This window comes from Rhamphochromis sp. 'chilingali' (genome assembly GCF_963969265.1).
Source record: "Rhamphochromis sp. 'chilingali' genome assembly, chromosome: 18".
NCBI classification, from domain to species: Eukaryota; Metazoa; Chordata; class Actinopteri; order Cichliformes; family Cichlidae; genus Rhamphochromis; species Rhamphochromis sp. 'chilingali'.
The window spans coordinates 1783080-1808722 of record NC_137945.1 but is presented as its reverse complement, the minus strand read 5'-3'; the positions used below and the strand labels follow the sequence as shown (position 1 = coordinate 1808722).

Below are 25643 nucleotides of genomic sequence, written 5' to 3'. Positions count from 1 at the left end.
TGGAGCGTCTCAGGTTTTGTCTGTAGACGGTTCCTCCACACTCGTCCCATCCATCCATCCATCCATCATCTGCTTATCCGAGGCCGGGTCGCAGGGGCAGCAGCCCAAGCAGAGAAGCCCACCCCTCCCTCTCCCCAGCCACCTCCTCCAGCTTATCCGGGGGAACACCAAGGCGTTCCCAGGCCAGCCGAGAGATATAATCTCTCCAGCGTGTCCTGGGTCTTCCCCGGGGCCTCCTCCCGGTGGGACATGCCTGGAACACCTCACCCAGGAGGCGCCCAGGGGGCATCCTTGTGCCCAAACCACCTCAGCTGGCTCCTTTCGATGTGGAGCAGCAGCTGCTCTACTCTGAGCCCCTCCCCGATGGCCGAACTTCTCACCCTATCTCTAAGGGAGAGGCCAGCCACCCTTCGGAGGAAGCTCATTTCTGCCGCTTGTATCTGCGATCTCGTTCTTTCGGTCACTACCCACAGCTCGTGGCCATAGGTGAGGGTAGGGACGTAGATAGACCGGTAAATTGAGAGCTTCGCTTTTACACTCAGCTCCCTCTTCACCACAACAGCAGCGTCCGCATACTTCCAACAAGTCATCATCATTTTCATCAAACCGCCGAACCCAGATGGTCAGAACTCGATTGGTTAAAAAATGTTAATTATGTAATTCTGAATTTTAAATATGACTTCCACTGTTACACCGCCTCCCACCCTGTAACGGTGTGTGTAAACAGGAACTTTTTAAAGTGGGCGTGTTTCTGTGACGATGTGGTTGATGCTGCTGGTCCGGCCTCTAAGCATGAATCATTTCTGTAGCTGCTTTGCCGTGTTAGATGTTCGTAGATATGTTTCTCATCACGTTTCGTCCCTGAACGCTGCAGAGAGACTGCACATCGCTTTAGCACCTCCCCCTCATCCTCCTCTTGTTGGGATATTTTCTGGTACTTTCTTTTGTTTGTTTGCTTTCTTCTATTCTTGGAAATCTGGAGCTGATGCAATGATGATATTCCATCGTCCTCCTCAACACACACACACACACACACACACACGCACACACACGCTGCATGATGAAATTCATTGACTGGAGAAGGCAATGTGATGTGAGGACAACAGTGAGCAACGAGAGGAGGAAGAGGAGGAATGCAGGGAGACGATGGGAAGAATGAGGGAGGAGGAAGAGTTGTGTTTGTGCTGATGTTGGAGGTGATGGCTGCACGTGTTCGTCAGTTTGTCCTTAATGACACATTAATAGCACGCCCGCCGAGCTTCATCCTCTGGTCGAACTCTTGAACCCGAAGGCTGCGGCGCCATGTTGGGTTGGAGAAGCAGCTCATGAGCAGCTCGGAGCAGTGACGGAGGAATGACCATGAGTCATGCAGAACCAGGCAGGTTCTGCAGGGCTTTCTTCCTGTTCAAAGGGAGCTTTTCCTTCCCGCTGTCACCGAGTGCTTGCTCATTGGTGCAGGGTGATTAGCTCACAGTATCAAACCCCTGTTGTTGTGATTTGGTGGTCTGTAAATCAAACTGAGGTCAGAGTCAAACTCTACTTCAGTGTTTGTTTCATTTGCGCTTCCTGGGTTTCCTTCAGTGCTGAAGACGAAAGGCTGGGATTGGTCGGGCACCGGCTTGTAGCTCGTCACGCAGAAGTCTTGCCAGCTGTAGTTGCTTGGAGGTTAAATGTAGTGTCTGCAAAGAAAATATTAGTGAAGGTGTTCGCCACCTGGGGGCGGAGTCTTAGCAGAAGGTGTCACCTGTACAAACTGCAGTACAGGCCTCAGACACTAATGAGCCTGCAGCGCTTAACAAACCATTGAGTTTGATGTCAGATGAACACTTTGACAGTCACAGTAATGGTGTATAATGATGATGATGATGATGATAATAATAGTAATAATAGTAATAATAATAATAATAATAATAATAATAATAATAGTAGTAGTAGTAGTAGTAGTAGTAGTAGTAGTAGTAGTAATAATAGTAGTAGTAGTAGTAGTAATAATAGTAGTAGTAGTAGTAGTAATAATAGTAGTAGTAGTAGTAGTAATAATAGTAGTAGTAGTAGTAGCAATAATAATAATAGTAGTAGTAGTAGTAGTAGTAGTAGTAGTAGCAATAATAATAGCAATAATGGTGAAGCAGCTGTAAGAACGAGGTTATGTGTTCGCTCATGTCTGAACGAAGCTTTTTTCCCTCACTTTCTGTTGATAGATTTCATTTTTTGACTCTTTTTAAACACTTTAATTTACAATTAATATCTTTAATGTTGTGACTGTGAATAAGAGGAAAGGGTGAGCTGTGGCAGACCTGCCCAGGGTCAGCGGGTCGTCTTTAAACGAGGTGTTTAGGTGCAGGTTTAACTCAAACACGAGCTCATTCTTTCACACACTCGGGCTTCAGTTTGGTGGTTTGTGATGTCAGCCGGTGTAAACTGATGCAAGCCTACATTTCTTCCTGCTGGTGCTGCTTCACATTAAAAGCTCTGCTCAGCAGGAGGCTTTTATTGTGATAAAGCTTTGTTTGTTTTCTCCAGGTGTAAGAAATCCTGCTCTCTCCAGGATCCCGCTGACGTTTGGGACAATTAAACCCTAAAAACATGGCGCTGTGGCTGCCGGTGGAGGTTTGCTCGCGTGCTCGGCCTCTCCGGCGTTGGTCTGAAGTGCTCTGTCGTTTCATAACCTCTCGCTGGAGGACTCGCCTCGTCTGCTTATTGAGACTCGTCAGTTTTGTTTCTCGAGTGTTTCCTTCATTTGTCTCCTCTTCAGCAGCTTTCCACCCAGCACATCGATCTGTGTGGGCGTGTATGTGTGTGTGCGTGTGTGTTCGTGTGTGTGTGTGCGCATGCGTGTGTGTGTGTGTGTGTGCGTGCGTGTGTGCGTGCGTGTGCGCATGCGTGTGCGCATGCGTGTGTGTGTGTGTTCGTGTGTTTGTGTGCGTGTGCGTGTGCGTGTCCTCTGCAGCAGTTAATGACAGAAGCCGAGCCCGCTGACACTAATGATCGGCTGTTGTTCCCCGTGTGTGAACATCACAGCCGCGGTGCTGATGATGGACACAGACGCAGGTTTCTGGGAGGTTGACTGCACGCTTAAACATGATTGGTCCACATGTGCAATTACAACAAACACTCTGTTTTCTTATTGAACAGCATTTTTTCATGCAGTTTCTGCAAGTTTGATAAACAAGAATATCTTTAACACTTAATTAAACTAAAAAAGTTTTTACAGCTATTGCTATTGGTTCCTCGCACTAAAGCCTACATTTTAGCTCCGCCTCCTTGGGCAGTCTGTTACTACAGTGACCTCACAGCAGCCATGTTATTGGTCACATGATGTCATTAAAAAGGCTCCTACAGCACAAACACGTCCAGAGGTCCAGTTCAGGTGAAGCTAGCAGACAGCTAGCAGCTACAACCACCTGTGTCACCATCCACCTGTCAGTCACAGAGGCCACGCCCCTAATAATGCTAACTTTAATCCTTTGAGCACCAAAACGTGATCACGGTTTTGTTTCCGTGTAAATCTTTCAGGATATAATTCTGCTTGTTTGAAGTGGGGTTTTACCTGTGGGTGTTAACTACAGGCCACGCCCCCAGGCTGACCTGCCAGACACACCTGACATAATCATAACAGGATAACTGGACTGTTTTCTGGCAGGGACGTGAATCTGTTATTCTCCACCAGACTCCATTCAAAAAAACATGAATTTAATCTCAGCCTCTTTGATGTGCTGCTGCCGGTTTCTTTGTTAGCGGGTTAGTCTGATGTAAACAAAGCAGCAGCTCCCGCTTTGTCTCCATAAATCAAACTTTTCAAACTTGGACTGAGAGTCAGTTTTGATAGGAGGACAGAGAAGGTGCGATTAATGAGGCTTCATGATATCAGCGTGTATACATGTAATTGTGTGTTTACAGTAATCGGTGTAGGGTAATGGCCCGGCCCGAGCCTGCCTTGTTAGCGAGCTGCTGCGCTGGAAGCTGTGAGGCTTCCTGCTGGGAAATCAGACTTTGGCCAAATAAGTGAAAGTTTTTAGGTTTCAGTCCAGATTCTGTCAGACGTGTCGAGATGTCGCTCAAACGGACGAATGAACAGGCGTTTGTATCCTCCCCGGATCTGATGAACAGAGGAGGAGGAGCAGGAACAATGGAGGCGTAACGACACTCGCAATTTAATACCAGCTCCTCTTCCTCCTCCTCTTTCATCTCCTCTGCTTCTCTGTGTCGTTTGGGTGTGACGGACTGAAACAGGAGATCGCAGCACAGACCGAGGGAACTCCACACACACACACACACACACACACAGACACACTCGCGCACACACACACACACACAGACACACACACACACACACACACACTCGCACACAGACACACACACACACACAGACGCACACACACACACAGACACACACACAGACACACGCACGCACGCACGCACGCACACACGCGCGCACTAATTAGAGAGCGAGACAAAGATGAAGGCAAACTGAAACATCCTGCTGTGTGTGTGTGTGTGTGTGTGTGTGTGTGTGTGTGTGTGTGTGTGTGTGTCTTCAGAGGTGCAGTATCAGTGTCTGGGGGTGTACCGTCATGGCAGCCTGTTTTCACACAGCATCGCTGAGCCACTCGGCGTCTTTGATTTCTTATAAAATATCAAATTGAATAGAATCAAAGTGCATCATTTTGGCCAATTTCACCTGTAATTTTACTTTTGTTGGGCTGTAAAGTTAGCGATGGTTTTAGAAATCGTTTTTATTATTTTTCTGTGTTTTGGGGAGAATGACGAGCAGCATTTCTGCACCTGAAAGATGACCGCAGTTCCTCTATGGTCCACTAGAGGCTCCAGCAGTGAGTCAGTCCCCATAGACTTCCATGTTAAAGCGAGGCGCTGCAGTCCAGCCCGTGATCGAGCAGCTCAGAGAGCTTCCTTCAGCAGTGATGTTCTCAGTCTCTGTCATCACTGTGGACAGACTACGTTGCTTCAGCTCGTTGAGCTTTGCAGCATTGGTTCATGCACAGCTCTCTGAGCTCTGCACAGCAGCTCCATTCTCTCCTCCTTCAGCCGTTCTGTTGCAGATCTGCTCCTGTGCTCGGATCCCAGTCCTGCTGACTGGTCTGAGCTTCAGCTGTGGGACACACGTGATGGTATACAGAGGAGCTCATGGTCCACTCATCATCGTGCTCACTGCTGTGTGAGCTGTTTGGTCTCGTCTGTTCCAGCAGTCTTGTGCTTTTTTCAGATGCAGCTCTGCAAACTTGAGTCACGCTGCCATGACCTTTAACCTTTAACATGCTGACCGAGGCCTGATCTGACCTCACTGTGAATTTGCTGCAACATCCACACAGACGGAGTGGACGTAGCTGTGTGTGCATTAAGAAGCAGCGTCTGATGTGAGTGATGTGGGCGGGTTCAGTAAGCCTGCAGGCGTAAACGTGCACATACGGCCTGTGATGATCACGCGACACGTCACATCATTCACAGGTGATATCGAGGATATCCATCCGCCCCGAGCAGACGGCACAAAAGAGTTAAAAATTGATGTTTTGTGTCGATGCAGGCGGACCCCACCTCCACAGTGTTTGGGTGAGAAAGTGATTCATTCCTCTGACAAATTAATTTTCTTCTTTTATTCCCAACTTTATAAAAAAGGACTTAAAACAAGGGGGGGTTCAGGGAAAACGGCCTGCGGCGCTCCTAAACACTCATGAATGCTTAACGAGGACGTGGAGACTGTGGCACTGTGGGAAACGAACACGGGACGTTTCACCAGCACGCCGTCGCTCGCATCTCGCACACAGAGCAGCGAGTTACGGCGGCAGGATGGAGAAGAAAAGACTGAAACAGACGGGGAACAAAACAAGAGGATCTGACAGTGCAGACACACACTCACTCACACTCACACACACACACACACACACACACACACACACGGTCAGCAGAAGGGAAATTAAGGGAGGCAGGGAGGGACAAATGAGGGCGACAGGGGTTAAAGGGAAGAATCACAGTGGAGGAATGTGATTGGCTGGATCGGCACAAAACAAAGCTGCAGGTTGTTTCAGATTCAGAGCCGCCGACCTTCGAAACACTGCCCCACCGTGCTGGTGTGTCCTTGAGCAAGGCGCTGAAGCCCCGCCCGCAGTGATCAGAGACGGCGTGCAGGAGATTTAAAGCTTTGGTTGAGCGAGCCTCCGAGCTCCTGCCGGCTCAAAACATGGACACAGCGTCCAGGCCTGAGAGAGACGCTGAAGGAGCGCCTCGTTTAAAAAGTCCAGCAGGGGGCGACACCTCTGGCTGTAATACAAGTGGAAACTGCTCTTTTCTTCCCCTCGCTCATCACCCAGCCTTTAAAACGCCAACATTAAACCTCATCTCGAGTGTCCACCGCAGGACTTCGCTGTGAGACGCTTGTCTCAAAGTTTTCAGGGTTTTTTTGGATAGATTCTAAAAATAAAACGAGCTTTAATCCACATCAGGTCCACGCTGGTCTACACGGACACATAACAAACTGGTACCAACCCCAACCGAGACCAGCTCACACCTCCATCTTCATCTCTAAACCATCAACAGTCAGCTGGTCGAAGCTAAACTCCCAACAGCCAAAAACCCACAGATACAAAGGTTCATACGAAGGTTTTTGGAGGCTGAGGACAGGACCAGGATGTGGCTGCTGTCAGGACAAGAAACCGACTTTTTAAACAGCATGACGTTACGAAGGAGCCATTCAGAGGCAGATATCTGATGATAAAAGCCAATCAGACGAAGAGGGGACACAGGTCTGTGACAGTGAGCTCGAATCTCAGAGGAAATGTCACAGCAACAGTTCAACATCATGATCTCACGACTCATGTTTCTCTTTATTTTATCAGGTGCTTCTTTATATATTTATCACATCTTTGTGTCAAAGTAAAAGTGCTCTTCGTTGTTGATGTGAACTCAACAGAAGAAAGGATAAATGATAAAACCAACCTCCTGCAGGATGGACGTGACTGAGGGCCGGGCGTGTCTCTCTGCTGGCCCCTCCATGTTTAGTGTGCAGTGCCGGTTTTGCCTCTGAGTCAGGGGATGGCGTGCGTTTAGTCCGGGAAGTTTTCCTTTACTGGACGCTTATCCTTGGCCTTGGGTGTGTCCGTGAGCTGGATGGGTACACGGATGCGCGGCCTCAGTTTTATGGACGACTGAGTTGATGTTGCACGGCTCCCGGAACGAGCTCCTCGCCTTCTGCTATTCCACACATCTGAGTTTTGTTGTCTTTGTGTCGTTCTTGTTCAGGAGACCTCGCACTGCACCCTGCAGGGAACAGCTGTGATTGGCTCGTGCAGGCGTGTGGTCAGGCCCTGATTTAGTTAGCGCTTCATTTGCTTTTGCATTCTGTTGGTGGAGTGGGAAATGCGCGAATCCAAAATCCCGATCGAGATTAAATTGGTGTTAATGGTGCGGCCCCAGTCTGCATGCAGCCTGCTTACAGCTGCCACACGGATAATCTGCATGTTTGTAACGTGCACTGAGGAACCGGCCAGCTCAGCCTGGCTTCCTCTGGAGAAATAACAGGTTTTAAAAGGAAAGTGCTGAACAGAGTAAACTGTATGTGTTTTGGTTCTGAGCTTCAGGCGATGAAGTTTATGTAAACTGATAAACCTCCTGAAAGAGCCCAGCGAGAGAGAGCGCCACAGAGAGGGAGGAGTGAAAGCAGATGAAAGTTTGAACTTGATGGAAGACGCTCCCGTTAATTGTCTCGAGCTCCTTCTTCTCTCTTTCAGTCTTCGTTCGTCTGATCTAAACGCCTTCGTCTTCGGCGTGTCGTGTGGAAGCGGTGACGGACTGGCTTCACCTCTCCGTACATGATGCACCTGAAGTTTACATCATCTGATGCAAAAGATTTCACACAGTAATGAACCCTAACGTCTTTGTTTCTGTGGCAACCGTGCGGCCAGAAAAAAACTCGCCTGCCACGCAGATATTTGTGCGTGCGTGTTTTGAATATCGGCGCGTGTAAATAGCGGTGAAGTGCTTATATTTCTTTACATCATCTGACATTTGAAAGTAGGAGAAGATGAACTCGCTCAACCGAACTTTGTCTGCAATCCGTCAGGATGGAAATGTGGTGATCTCCGTCAGGCTGTGGTTACATAAAGGACTGCGAGGTTCAGTAATCACATGACCCTGGATGAACAGCTTAAAACAAAAGACAATAATTAAAGGGAAAAAATCTCTGTGTGTATTCAAACCAAGCTGGAACCTCCAGTGAGCACAGACGTGGATCAGTCCCCACAGACTTTGGGTTAACTGAAGGAGATTATCTGACAACCACAGTCAGATCAGGGGAGAAAGCCTCGCCCCTCAGGGTTCCTGGGGTCTCCTTTACAGACAGGGTGAGGACCTCGGCCATTCAGACTAAAGGTGGTTCGAGTAAAGATGAGATGCCTCCATGACACCTCCTGGGTTTGGTGCTTCAGTCACGCTGTACCAAGAAGAGTCCCGGGCACAGTGGAGACATCATCTTTAAAGAGGAGTTTATTCAGCTTACCAATCAAACTGTTAGCTGATAACTTGCTCTGCACCTTTTCCTCACCTGCTGGTGAGGTTTGAAAGGGCAGGTGGTTCGCTGTGGCTTCATCCATGTTTGATATAAAGTCTGTGGTCTTTGAGGTCAAAGGGCACCAGGACTACATATCCAGACATTGGCTAGTGTCATCAGCAGTGTCCCTGCTGTGGTTCATTGGTTACTTTCTTAGGCTAAAACTGTGCATGTGATAAAATGAACATGTTGAACACTAAAAATAAGCTCTAGGAAACTTGAATGAGCTTCAGCAGAGACTGCAGCAGCCTGATCGGGGAGATTGGTGGTTTGGCCGTGGCTCTGTTTTCTTTCCTCCCGCGGCGTGACTTTCAGGACTAAATGTTTATCCGAGGCGCTGATGTTCAGAGAGTTAAATGTGTTTTTGCTGCCTGCTGCTCTGCTCTCGTCTCCTGACAAATGGAAAGTCTGAAACAGCATGGAGCGCTCCTTATGCTCAGTTTATTATCTACCTGAACACCTCTCATCCTCCGGCTTCCCTCGCTCTCCATCTCTTCCTCTCCGGCACTCGGAAGCCTCCGTGAATTTCAGTTTGACAGCGTCGTGACGTCCGAGGCCCTCTGTCTTTTCATCTTTCTTCCCGTTTTCTCTCCCTCACAGGAGAAAACCTCATTTTCTGTGTCTGAGCTGCTCTGCTGGCCACCTCCAGGTTTCCCTCCGTCGCTTCATCTCTTTCCTCCCACTTTCAGCGGCTCTTTAACTTCGATTTTTGCTGTCTCCTGCTGTTCAGGGCAGCATTTCTTTTTTAACCGCACACCACTGTGGAGGATTTTCACCGAGATTAGCAGCTATTTCCACAGTTTCACCATCCGCCCACCATCCAGGGATACAGCATAGTACAAGATCCCAAATTATTTTTGGGTGTTGTTAATGCAAACATGCCCAGCCCACTTACCATGGTAGGACGGCAGCTGGTGTCTGTAAAGGCAGAAGGAAACCACACATACTTGCTGTCGAGATCCCGTGTCCGAGATCACGATTGATTGAGAAGTCTATTTTTGGTAACCGAACTATAAAGTTAAACAGCAAACATGAGGAAGACTCGGTTCTGTTTTCAGAGTGTTGATCCCAGTAAAGGAGTTTTTGGATGTGCCTCACACACCATCTGTCTGCTGTTTAATATCACCCCAAACAACAGCCTCCTAAATGAAAATCATTTTCTGTAGAAAAAGGTATAATGTTTATGAATGGTGGATTAACTGCAGGCTTCTCGTGGCTGTTTATTGTATATTTTAGGATAAAACCACAGGTTGTTTGACGTTTATTGGCTTTAACCTTCATAAATCAGACAGACATTTTTTTATCTCAGTGTTAGTTTTGCAACCAGCACATGGCTCTGTAGTGTGGTGGATTACACATTCGCTGAGCAAGCTCGTTCAATTCAAGGCAAGGACACAAATCCCCTCTATAGTTTGTGTCACGAAGGGCATTCGGTATAAAACTCCTGTAAACGCCAATATGCACATCTACCTGCTACAGCGACCACCACATAGACACCAACAGATTAGCCCGAAGTACCTTTGTTAGTTTTGCAACCAGCAGATTGAAAGTAATGCCAGGGTTATACTAGATGCCAACTTTAAAACAGCAACCTGCAAGACTTCTCTGCTAGGTTCAGACTCTGAAGAGTTCTCGGTTAATTTTAGACCCTGAAGAGCTTTCGGTTAATTTTAGACTGTGAAGAGTTTTCGGTTAATTTTAGACTGTGAAGAGTTCTCGGTTAATTTTAGACTCTGAAGAGTTCTCGGTTAATTTGAGACTCTGAAGAGTTTTCGGTTAATTTTAGACTGTGAAGAGTTTTCGGTTAATTTTAGACTGTGAAGAGTTCTCGGTTAATTTTAGACTGTGAAGAGTTCTCGGTTAATTTGAGACTCTGAAGAGTTCTCGGTTAATTTGAGACTCTGAAGAGTTCTCGGTTAATTTGAGACTCTGAAGAGTTCTCGGTTAATTTGAGACTCTGAAGAGTTCTCGGTTAATTTGAGACTCTGAAGAGTTTTCGGTTAATTTGAGACTCTGAAGAGTTCTTGGTTAATTTTAGACCCTGAAGAGCTTTCGGTTAATTTTAGACCCTGAAGAGCTTTCGGTTAATTTTAGACTGTGAAGAGTTTTCGGTTAATTTTAGACTGTGAAGAGTTCTCGGTTAATTTGAGACTCTGAAGAGTTCTCGGTTAATTTGAGACTCTGAAGAGTTCTCGGTTAATTTGAGACTCTGAAGAGTTCTCGGTTAATTTGAGACTCTGAAGAGTTCTCGGTTAATTTTAGACCCTGAAGAGCTTTCGGTTAATTTGAGACTCTGAAGAGTTCTTGGTTAATTTGAGACTCTGAAGAGCTTTCGGTTAATTTTAGACCCTGAAGAGCTTTCGGTTAATTTTAGACTGTGAAGAGTTTTCGGTTAATTTGAGACTCTGAAGAGTTCTCGGTTAATTTGAGACTCTGAAGAGTTCTCGGTTAATTTGAGACTCTGAAGAGTTCTCGGTTAATTTTAGACTGAAGAGTTTTCGGTTAATTTGAGACTCTGAAGAGTTCTCGGTTAATTTTAGACTCTGAAGAGTTCTCGGTTAATTTTAGACCGCGAAGAGTTCTCGGTTAATTTGAGACTCTGAAGAGTTCTTGGTAAATTTTAGACCCTGAAGAGCTTTCGGTTAATTTTAGACTGTGAAGAGCTTTCGGTTAATTTTAGACTGTGAAGAGTTTTCGGTTAATTTGAGACTCTGAAGAGTTTTCGGTTAATTTTAGACTGTGAAGAGTTTTCGGTTAATTTTAGACCGCGAAGAGTTCTCGGTTAATTTGAGACTCTGAAGAGTTTTCGTTTAATTTGAGACTGTGAAGAGTTCTTGGTTAATTTTAGACCCTGAAGAGCTTTCGGTTAATTTTAGACTCTGAAGAGTTCTCGGTTAATTTGAGACTCTGAAGAGTTCTCGGTTAATTTGAGACTCTGAAGAGTTCTCGGTTAATTTGAGACTCTGAAGAGTTTTTGGTTAATTTTAGACCCTGAAGAGCTTTCGGTTAATTTTAGACTGTGAAGAGTTTTCGGTTAATTTGAGACTCTGAAGAGTTCTTGGTTAATTTTAGACCCTGAAGAGCTTTCGGTTAATTTGAGACTCTGAAGAGTTCTCGGTTAATTTGAGACTCTGAAGAGTTCTCGGTTAATTTTAGACTCTGAAGAGTTTTCGGTTAATTTTAGACTCTGAAGAGTTTTCGGTTAATTTTAGACTCTGAAGAGTTTTCGGTTAATTTTAGACTCTGAAGAGTTCTCGGTTAATTTGAGACTGTGAAGAGTTTTCGGTTAATTTGAGACTCTGAAGAGTTCTCGGTTTGGTTTAGGTTTCAAAGACTTTTCTTAGGTTTTTGGTTTTGTTAGTTAATTGGTTTGTTTTTGATTTGTTTTGTTAGGATAAGATGGGTTTTGGGTTCATCTTGTCTCATTTTGACAGTCTAACAGTTTTGTAGCAGGGCCTTCGCTGATTGTCGCCTTGCTGATTGTTACATGATGACAGGAGCCCCTGGGCTCTAAAACACATCTATTTAAATGATAGCTGGTACCATCTCAGTCAGCTCTTTAAAGATTAACATCATAGACACAATGTATTCATGTTTGTATTTAGCTCGTTGTTTCAGAACAACATATATTTTATTTAGTTTTACTGAATGATGTTTGTCGGTGCGTTTGAGATTTCTCACTCTGAGCCTTTTTCGTTGAATACGAATGAGAGAGATTTGTTGCACATTTGTCCCTGTGCAGCTTTGATGGTTAACTGCACCTTTCATAGACCGTTATGAATATGGATGTGGTTCCATTTGACTTGACGAGGCTCGATTAAGTTTAGAGCACATGTCTGGATTGCAGAGACGCTGTCAGAGCAGCAGCTGTGATATTTCAGACTTGGCATAAGGAGGCTCTTCATTCAGTCCTCCTCAGTCTGCCGTGCGAGCTGGATCGAGTGCAGCAGTGTGATGTTAATCTTACACCTCCTGCCTGGTGGGAGTGGGACTGAAGGTCAGCCAGTCACGACTCAGCAGGGAGAGAGGAGTGCGTGCTCATGGTTTCCATACAGCTCCCACTTGTTCTGTGTGAGCGGGTTTGAAGCTGAGCCGATGGATTTGAAGGTATATGAGGAAGGCTAAGTTTAGCTTCCCATTATAACTCTCATCACTGTGATTGTCTTTATGTAGGAGAGAGCTCTCAGGAGGCTTCGGCGTGCCAAGCCTCGCTGCATATGTTTTACAGAATCCTCATATCTTTCTAAATGAATGATAATGAAAACTCGAGTTCAGTTTTATTTAAATGTGGTGCTTCACAGTGAGACAAAGGCCCTGAAGCATCAGAGACAGAACCCCGATGATCAGACGAGCCTCGTTAACAGGAGTAGACCTCCAACAGAACCGAGCTCAGGGAGGGGCGGCCTTCCACTGAGGCCGCTGTGGCAGGTCAGGGGGGAAGACGAGGAGCTTATCATAGTGGACAGATATCATAGATATCGGAGCTGGAGCTGTGGTTCGAACAGCACCAAGTCCGGGAACAGGAAGAGGAAACATACAAAAGTGCAGCCGTGCACACCTCTGGGAACCAAGCTGAGCTCCTTGGTAGTTAAAGGTGCAGGTGTGAGCGGTCCTGATTACAGCGGGACCCTTACATCAGTGTCTGACAACGGAAACACTTTCATGTCCTTAGGAAATATATTAAATACATCTCAGTGACTCATTCACTCTCAGGCTTCGCTGTCAGGCCGAGGATACTGTAATCTGGAGCAGCAACAGATCGAACCATCAACCTCCCAGAGAACGTTGGGATTGGAGGAGATGATGGGTCTGAACAGGCCAATCACAGGCGCTGTGGTCTGCATCGCTGTGATGTGTAGTTACATTTCTCTGAACAGTTTAGTTTCACGCAGAAGCTGAAATGTTCTGCTCGTGAAACACTTCCTGTTACAGACAGAGCGCCGCGGCACATCGTGTCATAACATCTCAGGATGACGGTTAACGGCAGATTAACGTTGGTTAACGGCAGATTAACGTTGGTTAACGGCAGATTAACGCTGGTTAAGGGCAGATTAACGCTGGTTAACGGCAGATTAACGCTGGTTAACGGCAGATTAACGCTGGTTAACGGCAGATTAACAGTGGTGTGTAACTCTGATCTCTGAAATGTTGAAAAGTCGAGACCCAGAGTTACTGTAGTGTTCCTAATAAAGTGGCAATCAGCCATAAATGTCATTTCTGATGTGAGGTTAAGATCAGTGGAGGTGTGGCCTGATGGCCTTTCCCTCACCAGCAGCCTCTGAACTCAATCGTGAACCTGTTTGACTCGGAGCCTGAATTTCCCAGCATGCTCTGCTTTCATGAACCCTGCAGTTTGAACTGGGAGACAACGGTGAAGCATTACTGGGTTTACTGGTGTTTATTTGGAGCTGCTCTCCTTCTACTATTCATGAAGTGACGGCAGCTGGAGCTGAGAGACGGATGTGAGCAGATGTGAAACGCAGGAGAGCGAGCGGCTCAGACACGACGAGAGCGAGCAAGGCCGTCCCTTTGTTCGAGCTCAGCCGCAACAATTTACATGAGAGCCAAGCCTCCTCGCAGCCGATTGGCTCACAGAGCCTCCCGCCTCATCTCGCCTCACCACCACCACCACACTACCCTCCCTCCCTCCTACACCACGCTTCAGCCAATCAGGACCTCACACACTCTGACCGGGCGAGCGAGGGGCTCCTCTGATGGAGAGAAAGTAAAAGAGGTTTTTTTTTATTTGTGGTGTATGCGAGGGGGGGGGCTAATAGATGAGCTGGAAGGAGGTGCAGGGGACAGTTGTCTGTGGAGTGATTGTGCCCCCTGGTGGTGCTGCAGAGAAATAACCACACACATAAACGATCCCATCACGGGAACGTCGTTGATCCTGTAAGCTTTAAACACGAGACGACGATCCATGAGCTCTTTAATCAATCAATCAATTAATCAATCAGCAGCACCTTCACAGATGGCAGACACAACATGTCCTGATAATCAATTTAAAGTCAGTCAGAAGGTGAAACATCAAAGTTTCACATCAGTTTTAATTAAAATCTTAAGTGATCAGTATTATAGATTATATAATTAATCTATAAATAGATCATTTATAAAATATAAACTAAATAAAATGAAACCATGTAAATGAAGAAATGACTTAAAGAATAAAAACCTGAAAGAAAGAATAACGTGGAATAAACTGAGTGATTCTAACATTCAAACAAAGTGAATCAGAGAAATATTTTTGTCGTTTCATAAATCTGCAGCCCGTCTTTCCTGCGCTGCACTCGCTCTTCAGTGCACGGGGAGTGTGTGTGAGCTCGGTGACTGCGACAGGTCACGGCGCTGATCAAATGCAAACCGTTACAGCGTTCAGCGCGTTCTGCACTCAGCCTCACTGCGGTCCAGCTGTCGCTCAGGATCTGCTGTCCTCGAGCGTCCAGTGAACTCAGCGTTCAGGCGGAGGCAGCGAGAACGTCCGAGTGTTCTGGGCCACGCTGTGCCGCTCCGCCGTGCTTCAGATAAACACAAAATCAATCATGAGCTGTGCCTCCAACACACACACACACACACACACACACACACACACACACACACACACACACACACACACACACACGCTGCATTTGTACAGACAGTCCAGCTGTCCACACTCTATAATTGGCTCTTCTATTTGACAACAGAGTTCAGCTCAGCACTGTTGACATAACACAGCAATGAGGCTCTCTGGGCATGAGACACACACACACACACACACACACACACACAGACACACACACACACACACACACACAGACACACACACACAGACACATACACACAGACACACACACACAGACACACATACAGACACATACACACAGACACACACACAGACACACACACACACAGACACACACACACACACACAGACACACACACACACAGACAGACACACACAGACACACACAGACACAGACACACACACACACACACACAGACACACAGACACACACACACACAGACGCACACACACACAGACAGACACACACAGACACACACAGACACACACACACACACACAGACACACACACACACAGACAGACACACACAGACACACACAGACACAGACACACACACACACAGACACAGACACACAGACACACAGACACAGACACACAGACGCACAGACGCACACACACACACACAGACACACACACACACAGACACACGCACAGACACACACACACACAGACACACACACACACAGACACAGACACACGCACAGACACACACACGCACAGACACACACACACACAGACACACACACACACACACACAGACACACAGACACACACACACACAGACACACACACGCGCACACACACAGGCGCACACACACAGACACACACACACACAGACAGACACACACACACACAGACACACAGACACACACACACACAGACACACACACGCGCACACACACAGGCGCACACACACACACACACACAGACACACACAGACACACACACACACAGACACACACAGACACACACACACACAGACACACACAGACACACACACACACAGACACACGCACGCACACACACACACACAGACACAGACACACACACACACAGACACACAGACAGACACACACACACACACACACAGACACAGACAGACACACAGACAGACACACACACACGCACACACACAGACACAGACACACGCACGCACACACACACACACAGACACAGACACACACACACACACACACACAGACACACAGGCTCGCAGAGCTCGGTCTGTGGGTCTGACCCTGAGGGGATATTTCCATGTCTGCGTCGATGATTCAGACGAGGTTAATAACCATTAACAAGTTAAAATCCTTTGATGTTTGTGTGTGCGCAGGTCTCCATAGGGAAGATGTACGAGGCCCAGAAGACTGTGGTCGATTAACAGGAGGCGGAGTCAGACAGAATTGACATCAGCGAGCAGATCACTGCCCCGACCTCCAAAAGCAAGAACGCCCAGCAGCTCCTCGTCTGGATTTAAACTCTTTAATGTCACTGTGAACGGGTGGGAGAGGGGAGATGCATTATGGGAGATGTAGGAGGGTAGAGGTGGAGTTTAGTGCTTGAGTTTTGTTTTCTGGGACACACCAATCAGAACGTTTGATGAGTCACGGGTCAGCGATGATGCGTTCACTGAGAAACTGAAACATTGGTAAATAAATTCACTTTAATCAGAGTTGGAGCAGATTTTCAGTTTAAAAGCCTCCAGATGAAATAAAGATGAATGAAGCGTTCGAGTGTTTGAGTCTGAATCACTGTGTGCACTGACGCTCAGCAGGTTGCTGGTTCTATGCCAGCTGTCGCAGGTGAGAGGCGGTACACCTGGACAGGTCGTCCTGCATGTCTGCAGGCTGCAGCAGGGAGGACATGCTCCACACAGAGAGGCCTCCACCTGCTGGGAGGTGATGGTGCTAACCTCTGCACCATCGCACCTCTTCAGCTGCTGCGAGGTTAATGATGCTAACACACCGCTGGAGTCTGAGCTCTGGGACGTGATTGGTCAGAGCGTCCGGCTCGCACTTCTGACAGGTGACATCATGGCAGCTGAACTCGACCCCTGTGAATCCAGATGAAACCGGCCAATGAGCATGTTTGAACACACCTGAGTCCAGCTGTGAGCTGAAGCGTGGTCAGTGGGAGGAGGAGGTGGAGCGCTGCTAATAATAGAGCCTTGTTGGTTTAAGAGTGACCCAGTTCCACAGAAACGTGGTGTGAGAGATCACGTTGCTCAATCTGAGGCCGCCGTTTCATCAGACGAGCACAGGACGCTCCGCGGCGGTTCTGCAGAGACGCCACGTGCACGAGCTGCTTCCACACACAGGACCTCAGACCCACGGCACGTTCAGCCAAAATATACACATCAGAGCCCAGCACCACCTCTGTCATCCTCCACCTCAAGCTCAGGATTCACATACTCACTCTGCTAAAGACAAAAAAGCAGCCATGATTAGCCAACCAATCACCTCTCAGCCTGAGAGAGCAAGCAGCATCAACGGCACTTCCTCTAATGACCACTAGAGGCTCCAGCAGTGGGTCAGCCCCACAGACTCCCAGGTTAAAATATACACGTTTACATCCTGATAAACTGTTTTGGTCTCTAGTGATCATTAAGGCTCAACGTTAGCATTATTAGGGGCGTCAAGGTCACATGTATTTCTGTAGCACATTTCCAGACGGACGATGCTGCACAAAGTGCTTAACAACATAAAAATGTGATTAAAAGGAAACAATATAAAACTGTGATAGGACACGAAAAGAATTAAAACAATAACTAAGACTATTAAAATAAGACCAAAATGTCTGGGTCAGTGTGTTAAAAGCCAGAGCATAAAAATGTCTCTTTAGTAGTGATTTAAAGTGATCAAGTGTTTGTGCAGATCTGATATTTAAAGAGAGACTGTTCCAAAGTCTGGGCCCTGCCACACAGAAGGCTCTATCACCACGAGATCTGAGATCAGTCCGAGCTGGACCTCGTGGTTTTTCCTGGAGCACGAACAGAGAGGAGCTCAGACAGGTACGAAGAGCTCGAGCGTTAAGAGACTTAAAAACAAAAAGTAAAAGTTTAAATTGTTTCCTGTAGGAGACAGAAGCGAACACTGGGGTTATAGGCTCTCTGTTTGGTACCAGTTAGCAGGCGAGCAGCTGCATTTTAGACCATCTGAAGACGATGGATGGAGGCCTGGTCGAGACCAAAGTACAATGAATTGCAGCAGTGCAATCTGCAGGTAAGGAAAAGGTGAATGACACGTTCGCAGACGTTAGCTGGGAGGTCCGGCTTTGCCTTGGCCAGCTGTCCTAACTGAAGGAAGCAGGACTTGAAATATTTTGGATGCCAAAAAAGTCGTAAAGGTAACGTTTGAGTTTAAAGTTGAAGCCTCGTGTCCACAGGCTGCAGCAGAGGCTCATGGGTACTGTAGTGTTTGGGGCCTTGCCAGCCTGACAGACTGAGACTAAATTCTTAAATTCGCTGATTTTCCAGTGGACTCTGGCAGCAGCAGATCCAGCTTCGACTGAAACCTTCCTCCATCGCTGGGCGCCTCCGTCCGTGTTGACAGACCAAACAGATGTGCTCAGGTTGGTCAACAGCAGCAGTTCGGGAGGACCTCTGGACTTTGACCCTCGAGGCCACGGCGAGCATCAGACGCTGCATGTTTGTGCAGCGTTGCTGTGTTCTCATCAGAGCGGTGAAAAAGAGCCAGCTCTGAATTTGTTCTTGGACCTTCCTCTGATATCTGAAGTGCTCTCTATCAATGGCGTATTTTAATATCTGATTTTAAATCTCCAGCCTGTAACAGTGATAATGAAAATGATGCATGCTGAGTAAATTTTCCAGCGTGCTGATGTTTAGTGAAACGTGCACAAAGCTCCAGTCTGGCTGGACATCGGGCCTCTTCAGGCAGCGGAGAGAGGAGAAAAACTCTTATTTGAACTTATCGAATGGAGTTTCTCTCCTCTGGCTGACTTCAACCTTCAGCGAGCGCCATGATAAGTTTACGGGGTCGAGGTCAGGACTGTGGAAACGCTGCTGAGTCATTCTGTCAGCGTGGGTCTGCTGCTCGACCGCCGTGTTTATATACCGAGAAGTTTATAACTATGTCTCAGTCCATCAACCTGTTTTCAGGATTTTTGTCTCACACATCAAAATCAGTGATCATTGTTTAACTATGTGAACTCAGGCCTGTGTAAGTATCCGAGTACTGACCAGTTCAAATATAAAGACAGTAAAAACGTCCTGTTACGGCAGAAGATTATCAGAATGTTAGTTGTTTGAATTTCACTGCAACATAAAGCATGCAGAAAACCTTTAACACTAAAATATAGAAAATGTTGTTTTCATGTCATTTTCATGCTGGACTGAGTGAATCTCACAGGCTGCAGCACAAACACAAAATATCAGAAGTTTGAACTCGAGTCTGCAGATGGTGCTCGGATTTATGTTTATTTCAAGACCCGCTGCTCTGGCAGAGGCTGATGCTTCAGGTTAAAATGCACTAATCACAGTTATCCTCTAGATATATGTTGGGAAAGTATTTGATAAATGAAATTAAAAGCTGACTGCATTCATTATAAACATTCAAGCTTTTTGCCATAAAAACGAGCCGCTCCAAAATCCTGCAGCTGGACTGTAACCGGGAGCAAACTGGAATCATTTCATGGAAAAAGGAAACTTTCAGAGCTGCACACATCAACCCTGCAGTCTGACCACGCCACTGATCTGTGACACGAGGAACTGAAGCCCAGACCTGCAGCTCCGTCACGGAGAACATCTGGTTGTAGGAGGAACTGAAGCCAAACACCAGCTTCAAGTGGGATCTGAACCTCTGAGAGGAGGCCCAGAGTTACCCAGCTGAGCCGGCTCACGCCGACCGAGCCTGTCGCGCACTAATGAAGAGCTGATCTGACTCTGAAGTGTGAAACATGGCTGCGTGTTTGAGCTCAAACACAGAAAAATGACTCAGTGAAACTCTGAATCCAGACCAACAGATAAGGGGGAGTTTACTTAAGCTGAACTTGAACCTGAGACCCTCATAGCTGTGACCCTTCTCCAAACCTGCTGAGCCGCTCGCCTGTGTCCACAGCGGTGTGGAGGTCCCACTGTGGCAGTGGTGGGAACCATTACAAACTCACTTTCTAGAAACAAGAAGCTGAAAGCTGGATTTGAACCTTCAACCTCTGCTCAGAGCCTCAAACTGATCTGCTCTGATGATGACCCTGACTGAAGCAGGCGGCTCTTGATTGGTCCAATCTGTGTAGAAGAAGACTGAAATGATGCAGGCAACGCCCACTTTAATGTGAGCGCGACAGACGGTGCGTTTGAGAGTCTGAACCGCCTCCTGCAGCTAATTTCCCTCGGGATGAATAAAGTATTCTGATTCTGATTCTGATGGAGAAGCTTCTCTGTGGACGATCTGCACACAAACACACACAACACAAAACGAACACACATGGAAACAGAAATAACGGCCTCAACAAAGGTTGTTGGGTCCAAATAAAGCACGATGAAACATTTATGTATGAAAAAAACTCTAAATGCAACCAAAGCACAAAAGTCCTGCTGAAATAAATCAGGATGAATCTCACACTGAAGAAAAACAGAAAGACTTCGGCTTCCAGCGTCACTTTTATTTGTTTCAAAGGACACATCGAGTAAAACGACAAAACTTGACATCCTGAACATGAGCAGCTTCATTTTTAATCAGGTCACAAAAATCAAACAGTTTCATTACACTGTGACGTCACACCAAGCCCAAGCGTGACAGAAAATGCACTCAGCAGTTAATCCATCTATTCTTCAAATCAAGAGCTGGAGTCCAAGAGCGGATAGTTGGGTTACCTGTAAAAACTGTCAGCAGTTTAAAGCGTCCTCTGAGAGAAACATCTGGAACTGTCTCTAAACACATCAAAGGCTCAGTGTCAGAGGTCGGTTTAAAAAAAGGCACTAAAGGTTTAAAACCAAGGAAACAGAGGTGAGGCGTGCTGGGCCTGCAGCCTGAGACTAACTCAGCTTCACTGATCTGAGCACGGGACAGAGAGAGACAGGTGCCCAGCAGCTGGTTTACGCAGGGGTGGAGAGGTTTTACGCAGAGATGGAGAGGTTTACGCAGAGATGGAGAGGTTTACGCAGAGATGGAGAGGTTTATGCACGGCTCAGGTGTCGTGGAAGGCGGCGCTGACAAAGGGCGCGTGGCCGGGCACGCAGCGGTACCTGACGGTGTAGTTCTGCCCCTCGTTGTTGTCCCAGAACTCCCCCTCCTCGCACTTCAGGTAAACGGCGAGGTGCACGGCGGAGCCGGGGTCTGCGAGGGGCGGGATGTACACGGTGAAGGCGAAGCGCTCCCCCACCAAACCCGGCTCGACGGCAGCCACGGGCACCGCTTGCGCGTCCATGTGGGACAGCCAGCCGTTGAAGGTGTACCTCACTCCGACCTCCTTGCCGGCGCAGCCGCTCAAGACCCGCACGTGCCCCCGCACGTCCAGCTGCGTGGCGGCGAGCCTCTCTAGGCAGACCCGGTGCCGCTGGACTCTCCGCTCCGTGTCCCGGAGCTCCGGGAGGTCCGCGCGCAGGCCGGCGGCGAAGCTGTGGCACAGGCTGCTCAGGAGGTCCTGCTGCTCCAGGGGGAAGCTCCTGTGCCGGGACAGGACCTTGCTGGGGATCTGCGGCTCTTCCAGGGAGCTGAAGTGCTTCACTCGGGCCAGGCTCAGCCCCATGGAGTCCGCGAACTTCACGCGCTTCCTGCCCTCCTCCGCTCCGTGGGGTCCGTTCAGCAGCGCCGGGTACGCCGGCAGGGACTTTGCTCTCCTCCGGTCCCGAATGAACCTCTCCAGCTGAGACGCGTCCAGCTCGTCGTCCAGGTCTTCCTCATCCGCCCCCTCCTCCTCCTCCTCCTGCTTCATTCCGTTCTCCGTGTGCTCTCCGCCGGCGTGGATCTGAGGGGGTGAGCGGGACATGGGTGCCCGGCAGCCAGGCGGCCTGTGAGCTGCGGGCGAGTCCGGAGTCCGGCAGCTTGTATAGAGCCCCCCGCCCCCTGTGACAGCAGAGCGCGTGCAGTCCTCGGGGCGTAGCAGCTGTCACAGAGACGGGCGCGACGTCACGTAACAGACCGTCAACCTTCACCTGTTTGTGCACAAAGAACAAAACAACAACACAGACCCTCTGACGCGCGAGGCTCCGCCCACAAACACCTTATCCAGCAGTCTCTGGACACACACACACACACACACACACATACCTGTCTGACGTCATGTGGCTCAGTCAGCAGCACTGTTACATAACAGTTGTGAGCGTGCGCAGAGGATATCAAATCAAATCAAATCACTTTTATTGTCACATCACATGTGCAGGCACACTGGCACAGCACATGCGAGTGAAATTCTTGTGTGCGAGCCCCACAAGCAACAGAGATGTGCAAACACAACAACACAAACGAGCAAAATACAAGAATGGCCAACCTGAAACTAATAAATATATGTACAATATATAATAGTGTATGCATTTCTGGATGTGTATACTAAATATTTTCCTACGTGTGTGTGTGTGTGTGTGTGTGTGTGTGTGTGTGTGTGTGTGTGTGTGTGTATGTATACACATTTTTACAAATTAAATAGTAAAAAAAAAAATAATAATAATAATAAAATATACAGAGTTGAAACAGTGGCGTTACTGTACAGTGTGGAGTGCATAATGTTGAAGTTCCAGTAGTGAAGCTGAGGTGTCTATGACGTGTTCAGCAGTCTGATGGCCTGGTGGAAGAAGCTGTCTCTCAGTCTGCTGGTACGGGACCGGATGCTGCAGAACCTCCTTCCTGATGGAAGCAGTCTGAACAGTTTATGGCTGGGGTGACTGGAGTCCTTGATGATCCTCCCCGCTTTCCTCAGGCAGCGCTTCCTGTAGATGTCTTGGAGGGAGGGAAGCTCACCTCCAATTATCCGTTCAGAGCACCGCACTACTCGCTGGAGAGCTTTGCAGTTGTAGGCGGTGCTGTTGCCATACCAGGTGGTGATGCATCCAGTGAGGATGCTCTCAATGGCACAGTGATAGAAGGTCCTGAGGATGCGGGGGCTCATGCCGAATCTTTTCAGTCTCCTGAGAAAGAAGAGGCGCTGCTGCGCCTTCTTCACTGTTTTGTTTGTGTGTACTGACCACGTAAGATCCTCAGCCAGATGTACACCAAGGAAGCGGAAGCTGCTCACTCTCTCCACAGCAGCGCCGTTGATGGTGATGGGGGTGTGTACTTCTCTGCACCTCCGGAAGTCCACTATCAACTCCTTTGTCTTTGCGACGTTGAGGGTGAGATGGTTGTCTTCACACCAGTGGGTCAGGGCGCTGACCTCCTCCCTGTAAGCCGTCTCATCACCGTTGGTGATAAGACCCACCACTGTAGTGTCGTCCGCAAACTTCACAATGATGTTGGAGCTGTTAGTGGCTGTGCAGTCGTAGGTGTAGAGTGAGTACAGGAGAGGGCTCAGTACACACCCCTGTGGAGCACCAGTGTTCAGTGTGACGGGGGATGAGGTGATGCTGCCCAGTCTGACCACCTGGCGTCTGTCAGACAGGAAGCTAAGGATCCAGCTGCAGAGGGAGCTGCTCAGTCCTAGATCCTGCAGTTTCCTGTCCAGCTTCGAGGGAACGATGGTATTGAATGCTGAGCTGTAATCTACAAACAGCATTCTCACATACGTGTCTCTCTTCTCCAGGTGTGACAGGGCAGTGTGTAGTGTCAGGGCTATGGCATCATCAGGATATTATTGGACCACAGGCAGACCTCACAGGTTCGTGGAAGTGGTGGAGGTCACGATGAGTGGGGCAGCTCTCTGGGGCAGAGCGGGTCATCATCACTTGGCAGGTCGATGATTCGATCCCCGGCTCCTCCGCTCTGAACCCTGGATGTGTGTGAGCGTTACAGGCACAGGGGAAAAGCCGGTGGGAGGTGAGGAACACCTGACCGGTCATTTCTTCATTAGCTGTGTGTCCTGATCGAACCCTCTGAGCTCTGAGGCAGATCCTGGTGTGATGGTGCTGCTCCAGCAGAACTCTGGCTGGTGCCGGAGGTTCGGTCTCCAAACGAACCAATCACAGTTGCCGGAAGGCTGAGGTCACCTGACCAGGGACAGAAAAAACAGTGGAGTTGCCTGAATCCTCTGTGGCGGCCAGTTGTGGCCCCAGAGCCACATGTTTGACACCATAAAGTTTAAAAGAGGTGAAAGCTGCTCGATGAGGTCACGGAGAGCTGAAGTCCAGCCAGTCCCGCTCTGTTATGTAACGACGCTCCACGTGACTCCACAGCTGCGTCATCCAGACGGCCAAAACAAACACGTGACATCATCACCACCATCATCCTGACATCATCCCATCGTTACCTTATTAGGAAGAGCAAACATGGAGGATTTAACCTCGTGTTTAGCTTCGCCACAAATCTCTCTGATCATTTCCACAGGCTGCAGGAGGAGGAGCCTGTGGAAGTGATCATGTCTGTTTCTATAGCGTTACACGCTTCGATTGACATTAGACGGTCAGATCATTAACTGGATCTTTCTGTGTTCAGATGAGCTCCTGAGGGTTTTTAATGCTCTGAGCCTCTTTACCTCACAGGAGGTCACCAGGTCATCCTGCAGCTCTGCAGAAACGCTGACAAAGCCAGGGCTCGGTTCCCGCTTGGGATGAGGTTAACGGGGTCAGGTGGGGGCTCGAGGCTGAGTGTCCAGTTTGGTGTGCTGTGGACTGGGTGGCAGAGACAGCAGAGGTCCTGTTGTTCATCACAGAGTCATCAGTTCCTTCATATTTCAGAGTTAGAGTGACAGTAAGCTTAAGATCAACCATAGTTTAAGAACAGACAGTATTTATGAATGGATGAGAGATTTTAAAGAGAGGTATGAAGATGACACAAGAACTGATCAGAGGAACAGGTCTGATGGAGAGATGGACCCACATCATGCTCAGTGTGTAGAAGGAGGTCCAATAGTGAGAGTCTGCAGCCATCTGTGAAGCACGACGGAGGCTCTGTCATGGCTTCACTCGAGTCTACACGCTGCCGGGGCAGTAAACGCTCACCTGGATAGAAACTCTGTCCGAGCCCGGACCTCAGCATGACTGTGGGATCATCCTCACAGAGAACAGAACAACAGAAACATCCAAAGAAGAGCTCCGAGTGTCCTTCCAGAGGCCCGGAGATCCTCACAGCTCAGAGGTCAGACGGAGCTGCAGACTCTTCTCCTGTCAGGATGTTTAGAAACTTTAAATAATGCTTCAGTTTTCGGATCAACTCAGGTAAACAGATTCAGAACGACTTCCTCACAGCTGCACAGGTTAGTGATGGGTCGGTCGCGAACGAAACGGCTCTTTGACGTGAACGACGCGAGCCGGCTCCTTATCGCGAGCCGTGGTTTTTTTTTTCTTTCTCTCTCTCTCTCTCTCTCTCGCACTTTTTTTCCCGCTTCACTCTGCACGCGAGCCTTGTGCTTTACACTGGGCAGAGGGGGGAGGGGCGGTAGTTACACTCAGTAGCACAGGAACAGAGCGGGAGGGA

General features: G+C 48.1%; 2 protein-coding genes across 2 annotated transcripts in view; one reads left to right on the top strand and one right to left on the bottom strand.

Annotated features, from left to right (window-relative positions):
* Positions 1 to 16853, top strand: part of lyrm4b (LYR motif containing 4) — a 42764-nt gene extending 25911 nt beyond the window's left edge. Inside the window, exon 3 of the mRNA XM_080864797.1 lies at positions 16457 to 16853. Within this exon, the coding sequence (XP_080720923.1) occupies positions 16457 to 16504 (48 nt within the window). The 3' untranslated portion in view covers positions 16505 to 16853. The remainder of the gene's footprint in view (positions 1 to 16456) is intronic.
* Positions 16854 to 20729: 3876 nt separating this feature from the next.
* ppp1r3g (protein phosphatase 1 regulatory subunit 3G) lies at positions 20730 to 22645 on the bottom strand. Its single transcript, XM_080865323.1, has one exon. It carries the CDS (start codon positions 22066 to 22068, stop codon positions 21268 to 21270), a length of 801 nt encoding a protein of 266 aa, XP_080721449.1. The 5' UTR covers positions 22069 to 22645; the 3' UTR covers positions 20730 to 21267.
* Between the last annotated feature and the right edge of the window lie 2998 nt (positions 22646 to 25643).